Source organism: Aptenodytes forsteri, unplaced genomic scaffold (genome assembly GCF_000699145.1).
Source record: "Aptenodytes forsteri isolate BGI_AS27 unplaced genomic scaffold, ASM69914v1 Scaffold65, whole genome shotgun sequence".
NCBI lineage: Eukaryota > Metazoa > Chordata > Aves > Sphenisciformes > Spheniscidae > Aptenodytes > Aptenodytes forsteri.
The window spans coordinates 1,752,666-1,760,319 of NW_008795127.1; the positions used below are offsets into that span (position 1 = coordinate 1,752,666).

Below are 7,654 nucleotides of genomic sequence, written 5' to 3' on the forward strand. Positions count from 1 at the left end.
TTACTAGTTACGGCAGTTTTTTGCTGACTTCTTGTTTCTTTGGCAATCACCTAGCCTCCGACGCCTTTTAGGGCAGGATGTTCCCCTTTTATCAGTCTTCTAGTTCTTCTTCAAGGGCATGGTTGTTGTAAGGCATGCGCTGTTTATACAAGGTAATCAGGCTAGTACGATGAAGACTACAGTCTGGGTATTAACCCAAACATATGGCTACACCATCCCACTGTCTCTTCCCCAAATTCAACCTTTTGACTAGATCACATTTTCCCAATTACCACGAGCCTAGCTTACCAGCTCTAGTCAGACCTCCTTGCCAAACTGAGTGAGCGTTCAAGGGCGTTCTCGCCTCCCCCTCTCCCTTCTCCAACAGGCTCTGTCTTAACCACATGTCCCACCGACTGGAACTCCGGCCCTCGGCTACAAATACCCAGAAGCCTTCCTGGCACTGTGAAGGAATTTACTGACTTGGAGAAAAATGCAGCTCTTGTCCTGAGAGGAAAGGACTGACGGAAATAGTACCTCTTTCCCTAAGCCCTCTACATCTTCCTAAATGACTGGTTACTCATTGTAGCTTAGCTTTGATTTTGTTTTGCTCTATTTTAAAGACTATTGGAAAAGTTGTAGAATCATTTTTCCTTTAAAGGACCAAGAAGGATCAAGACCAAAACCCATAAAATCTGAGGGAAGAGCAAACTCCGTGACAGGACTTTTTCCACAGTAAAATAAGTAAGAATTCAAGGAACATTCCTATTCCCAATCACTTTGAAGTAGATTAACAGAAGTCCTGTCAGTCATTTACAACATACAACTGTGCAGCTGCTTGTTGTAATTCACAACCTACATGAAGAAACCTACATATAGGTTTTTGTAAATGTTATTTTTAGGTATGTTTAACAGGGGCCTATTTAGTTTTTCAACAGAAGCGTGGGTAATAAATCTGCCTGGAACTGAAGTTTCAATCAGTTAAAACAGACTAACCCGCTCTCACAAAACATTTCTACAAGAGAGAGACAAGATTCCTCCTATTCCGCAGGCAGTCATCAGAGAACTCATCTACAATGTTTGAAATTGCCTCCTCTGCATAACTTCTGAACCTGCGTTTCCCATGTCTCAATCACTACTCTTATTACCTGGCTATACTGTATACAATGCTTTGAAGCAGCTTCTTTTCAACTTCAGGTGGTAAGGCAGATGGGGAAGAAAAGGGAAAGTAGTATTTTGAGAAAAAGGGACATAATTAAAGTTAAAATTAATTTGCAAAAGCTATCAGATCCTAAACAAATAATACGCATAGAAAAGCATGATACAATTTAGGAAACGGTATTTAATATAAGTTAAAAAAAAAACCCAAATGCCTCTGGAAGTGCACATCAATTTGCTAACATTGTTTATGCTACACAATTTAAAGAGTTTTAAGTCTTGTTTTGCAAGCACCCTATAGTCATTTACCATTCTGTTTTCCTCTGATCTTAAAAAGCCTGCCACAAGCTGAAACATCAACAAAAATGTTTTATAACTTTGTAAAAGCCTGTTCCACAAAATTTAGAGTCAGGAGATACAAATTTACTATTTGTTAACGTATTTTAGCTAAAGTCTTGTAATTAGGGTTAAGAAGTGAAATCTCTCCAGTACCACAAATCTAGGTTTCCACACAGATTAAATGTGGTACACACAGAGCACAAAGCAAACCCACTCTAATTTATGGCCAGAAAGAGGAAATGTAGACTTGCTTTTGCACTGATTCTTATAGCCCAAAATATGCCCCAACAGCTCCCCCCTTAGGGAGCTGCAGAAAAAGAAATTTTGGAAGACTGGTCCCTTAGTCACTCAGCTTCAAGGTCAGAAGACAACATTTATTTTGAAACAGCTACCCTGTTGATATACTCGCTTTACCTAATACTCCATACAAAAAGTTATAAAATTATCAGGAAAAAATTGACTGTATCCTAAGGACGCTTCCTAATTGTATGTAAAAAAGGAAATGGCTGTTTTCCATAGTTTATGCCTTAAGTTATAAAAAGTTTAGGTCAGTTTATAACCTTTAAGAACTCGAGTTAAGAAGAAATGTATGGCGACACTACTATCATGTTACCATCATTAGTAAACATATCGCATTCTGAATCTTCTTCCTATTGGCAAAGATATGAAACCCAACTATTTACAAGAATTGTTTCTTTCCTCTGCCCCTCCAGCAAAGTGCAATGTAGCACCAAATAGATCTGAGAAGTGATCTGACCTTTCTTCAGTCTCCTCTTCCTAATTTTTCGAGATACTCAGAGCACTACTTTCAAATTTGCTTGTGCTTCAGCTACTCAAGCTTGCATTTCTAACATAGCCATACAATAACGGACATATCTAACTTTGAGACAGTTCATTATGCCACACACAGTCGTGAACAGGAATTCAGACTTAAAAGTGGTATTCCATACTAACATTGCATATAAATTACAGATAAAAACATGAACTGAAAAATTACAAGGTGAAATTCTTTTAGTAAGGGAAGTAAAATTCTTTGGTGAGCATGGAGACAATGCACGGAATCTGTTTCTTTGCATTAAAATCCTGCCGAGTTGAGCAGGACTCGTATTCTGCCACTCTGCGATTTACACGGGTTAAAATCTGCATGAGTTCAAGTTTCCTTGCATGTTCCTTCAGCATTTTACACAGTGACTGAATAAACCAGGAGCCTTCAGCTGAATTCCTCCAGGAGTAATAGCCTGTGGAAGAGAGAGATGTCAAATTGATCAGATGTAGCAGCCTCTGATACAGGACAGGATAGCGATCAGGGGAACAATGCATTGTTTCCAATGTTTTAAAATAAAACCTCAAAACCGCTAACCAACAAAAGTTAGATTTGATAATCTCCTCAAATTCCAACTCAAAAGATTTTTCTAATCCTCTCATCTTTTCTAATCTAAGAAAACTTTAAGTAGGTAGAAAATCAAGAGGCAGGAAAACCATCTTCTGCTGCAACAGTCTTAGTCACTAGTAATTTACTATTTCTTTAGAGTACACGTATACGAAGGAGAGGTGACAGTACAGATGGAGCCAAGATGCAAAATGGATTTCAGTGTCACTATCTTCAGGACTACGTGCATGAATTAAAGACTGGAACCTACTTCTGCTAATTGATAACGTAAAGGGCATACTAAGGGCTCTGCCACTACTCATTTTGCTTAAGGACGCAATGAAAATAGAGTCGACAGGCAAATAATATGCTGGTGTTTATCACCCACTTCTGTATATGCATCTATAGATATCTGACTGTTTTGTTCTCTCAGAACTAATAATACCTTTTACTTCCTGCTGTAAATTATTTGCACAACTCAGAGTAACTGAATTTATAGCAGATGAACATTTGAGGGTTTGCTAGTGAGAAAGATGTCTATTCAGGGTTTGGGGGGGTTTTTTTGTAGGAACTGAGAATAGCAACTACCTCAAAAAGAAATCAAATCAGGGGAGAAAAAACGACTGAGGGAAGAAAATTTGTATTTCCATGAAAGAGAACAAATGAAGTAGTCACCCACTGACTGGATACAACTGCAAATTGTCATTTACAGTATCAGTACAAGCTGATATATAGGAACAATTTCAGGAACAAAAACTTCTTTGCCAGTCTCTCACCTGGAGCTGTAGAATATGCATACAGGAAATCTGCTTCTACAGGTATTTTTTGACACATTGTTTCTTCTGATTGACTGTCTGCCTCAATACCGGAATCTAATTCTGTCCCTCTGCAAGCCTATTTGGTGGAAAGAAGAATGGAAAATAAAATAAATGAGAAATAAAGGCAGCGATCACGATCAGAATACTGATTTTTTTTTTCCGTTTTGAAGACGATAATATTCCAATTAAAAAACTGCAAAAATAACAAGAATTTATTCATCACATTTCCATTAGACAGACTCGGAAGAAAAGTAACTAGCATTTATTTAAATCAACTACACAGTTTGGTTAAGATAGATATTAATTCAAAAGTGCATTCAGAAACTCACTAAAATATTGGCTAGTGTTCAGAAAGATTTTACTTAATCCACAGAATTAAGATAATGCAATCTCAGCTATTACAAATACTGCCTACCTAATACAGCAGACTGTGCCACTTTTAGACCTGAAGAGAATCTTATTCCGAAAGTAATTCCATTTAAATCAATTTTAGAAATAATTAACTTTTTTCACTAATAATTAAAGTGAAATAATTCACTAATAATTAAAGGGAAGCAATATTTTGTTTAAGTATCCAGCTGATTTGACGATCATTGTTCAGCTGTACATCACCTGAATGAAAAAGAGCTTGGGTTTTCCTGCTAAACTTCTGCACCTGTCACCTCTGAAAAGGCTTGTTAGTGCTTTCAGTTCAAGAGGGCCATCTGTACCATAGATGAATCCTTCATCACCATGGCTTAGCAACACGCAAACAAAACTGCTTCGCTTGCTGTGATCTTCTTCAGAAACTTGAAAGAAAAGAGAGAATTATCTTAACTTTTTGCATTCCCTAAAAGCTTTGAACATTTGATGCTTCCTGTGTGACAGAAGTCTTCAGGAACTAATTCCCGTGTTTAGAAACCTCCAACCAGTTTTCACTTCTGAACAAAAGAAGCCAGCCTACTTTACTTCAGGAGGTTCGACGCAGAAAACCCTAAATTAAAGGCCAACCCTACCCATTCTATGACACGGCCACAGAACTAGGCCAGGAACACTGTGAGGAGACAAAGAGGGTGTTCCCACAGTGCCTCAAAGTCTGAATGGTACACCTCGCTCATGCAGTAATGGTCAACAGTCTCATGATCTGGGATCAGATTGATGGGAAGTTCTGAGTTTTGGGAAAGGATGGGGAAGTCTTACCTCTCTTTCCAATCAGAGATGCTTCAACTACTTGGATTTCATGGGAACTGAATGCAGCATGAAAGTTGTTGCTGCTGCAGGGACCTAGGTACTAGCATTACACCTCTCTCTCTCCCCCCGCCCCCCGCTCACTCTTGCCCTGTAGCAAGGTCTAGAAAGATTTTTCAAGCCTCTGAACTTTGTACTTAAAGAAATTTAAGCTTGATATAAAGTGTTTGTAGATTTATATTTTTTTTCCCATCTTGTGGTATGCAAAGAACATAGAACAGATATTCTCTGATATCTTTTGTTGCCTGACATTGTGGGGATTGTACTTGAGGACCAAGATGATTCTTTTAAATAAGTGAAAAGATGCAAACATGGTTTAAAAGAAAGGATTCAAAAGGAATTCTGAGTGGGAAACTCAAGAAGATGCAAGAGTTTGTAGATGAAAAGTGTAACAGTCGCAAAAGCTGAAGTCTTCTGTTTAGAGCTTGCCAAAACACTGAATTTCTATTCTAGGAAAAACTGAACTATTTAGATTTTTGTCAAGCAATGCACACTCAGGCACTTCTACAGTCTATGGACAAGCACTGCATCTAGCAGAGTCAGAAAAGGCTGTTTTTTGGGAATCTCTAGTTAGGCTGCAGTCTGTAGTTTACCCTGTCTATTTGGAGGCCTTATACCACAGGTAAGACAGAGGCCTTTCCACTTGCAGCTACTATCAACAGACAGGCTGCAACTATACTAACAAATTAACCATGCCTGGGAGCATTCTCTGGCATAAACATTAGCTGGCACTAAAGAACCTACATCTATGTTAGCAAACACTTACATTTAAAAAAAACCCCAAAAACCAAACACAAACAGGATCGCTGCAAGCTAACTGGCTATTAGGAACAATCCCTGGAACTCTTTTACTGTTGAACTGTGACCTGGAACAGCCTGGGAGAGTGCTAGTAGGCATGAGCCACAGTCATGCCGGAGAACCTTCCAACAGTTAACTAGAATAGACTGTGTTCCAGGGCTACAGATACCTCCAGGCTCCGTTTAATTTACTGGTCTAGATGTAGCCAAGTCCAAACAGCACAGGAGTAACACAAACAGTAGTATACAGCTCTCACTTGACAGAAGGGTGTTTTGTTTCACAAGTCAAACAAAACATGAGTTGTTTCTCTAAAAGAGTAATTCAGTCCACACGCTTGCAGTTCTGGTCCCTTGATCAGAACCCCCCCAGATCAGAACACCTCTTGGTTACACCACTAAGCATATAGCACAGAACCCCTCTATACCCAATTAAGCAGGTTTCTTTCCAACTCACAGAGCTTCAGCGATCCCAGGGTCAGAATATAAATCAGTCTGCATTTAAGTTTCAGCCTTTTTTCCAGCCTTCTTTAGAAGATGAGAAAGGATATGGAGACAACAGTCATGGCACAAGAGATGGAGAGACAGCAAAGATGAATAAACATAGAAACTATGATGTACATGTCATCCTTAGCAATAAACCACCATTAGGTGTGAAATATCATCTAAAAGAACCATGGAAGAAGACATGTGAGGGCTAGAGATGTATTTGGAAACAGTGGTTGATTTAACACACGCACTGAACATATTATTACTTACCATTTTTCAATAGTTTAAAAATGTCCCTGCATGAAAGATCATTGTTGATCTTTATTTTATATCCCAACTTCATAAAAACTTCTCTGACACTTGCGGCATCCGCATCTGTACCCGAACGGGGTAACATCCCTATACGTAAGAGAAATGTATTATTTTTTTATACGATATAGATGGCATGGTCTGATTGAGCCAAATTATTTTCTCACTTATACCTGTATCAGTCTGGAATATTATTCCATTATTCCAGATCCACTCTAACAGAAAAAACATTGCACTGTTATACACGCACACCATCTCCCTCTCTCTGTACCTATATTGTAGATTTATCTACTCCTTATTTTTGTACCTACCTATCTATTTAAAGACATAAAGAAGGATTTCACTTGCGAAACAGAAATCATGACTAAAACGTAAGATGGACTTGTACTGCCTATCAATTTTTCTCCCCATTACTGCTATACCCTAATGTGTTCCCTCTATGCATATTTGGAAGAATGCACTGAAAAAAATCACACTCATTCAAACCACTTAATTTTAGATTGCAATCAAAATTGGTCAGCATATTTAATTTTGAAGAATAATACAAGGAAAAAACTTAAAAATTTGAAAGTGGTACCGGTCTGTCTGTGGAAGTTCTTATTGTTTATTATTACACATTCCCCCATCTCTGGATAATCCATTCTGTAACTGTAGTCTGGCAGAATTCCAGAGTCCATAGACTTGCTAGCAGGTAGGTTCATTCTGTATAGAAATCAGACAAACTTTAGGTGTTAATTTCTGATCTCTCTTCTCTAGTTTCAAAATAATAATAAAATAATGTTATTTTAGCAAAACCAATGAAACTGGTAAGGTTTGCTACTTGTTCCCTAGAAGTCTCCTCAGCAAGTTTGCCGATGACACCAAGCTGAGTGGTGTGGTTGGTACTCTAGAGGGAAGGGATGTCATCCAGAAGGACCTTGACAGGCTAGAGAGGTGGGCCCGTGCAAATCTCATGAAGTTCAACAAGGCCAAGTGTAAGGTCCTGCACCTGCGCTGGGGCAATCCCAAACATGGATACAGGCTGGGCGATGAATGGATTGAGAGCAGCCCTGTGGAGAAGGACTTGGAGGTATTGGTGGATGAAAAACTGAATGTGAGCTGGCAATGTGCGCTAGCAGCCCAGAAAGCCAATTCCATCCTGGGCTGCATCAAAAGAAGTGTGGCCAGCAGG

General features: G+C 38.8%; 1 protein-coding gene across 2 annotated transcripts in view; it reads right to left on the minus strand.

Moving 5' to 3' along the window:
- Positions 1–7,654, minus strand: part of CASP3 (caspase 3) — a 20,464-nt gene that overhangs the window by 9,636 nt on the left and 3,174 nt on the right. Inside the window, exons 3-7 of one of the 2 annotated variants that reach the window (XR_657483.2) lie at positions 7,061–7,185; positions 6,445–6,573; positions 4,276–4,451; positions 3,622–3,739; positions 2,339–2,714 (exon numbers count right to left, since the gene is read on the minus strand). Coding sequence is in view for 1 of the 2 variants with exons in the window: in XM_009277358.2 (XP_009275633.1) it covers positions 2,488–2,714; positions 3,622–3,739; positions 4,276–4,451; positions 6,445–6,573; positions 7,061–7,185 (775 nt within the window). In the remaining variant the exon portion in view is untranslated. Of the gene's footprint in view, positions 1–1,419; positions 2,715–3,621; positions 3,740–4,275; positions 4,452–6,444; positions 6,574–7,060; positions 7,186–7,654 lie in introns of those variants that run through there. The other variant, XM_009277358.2, reaches the window with a different exon arrangement.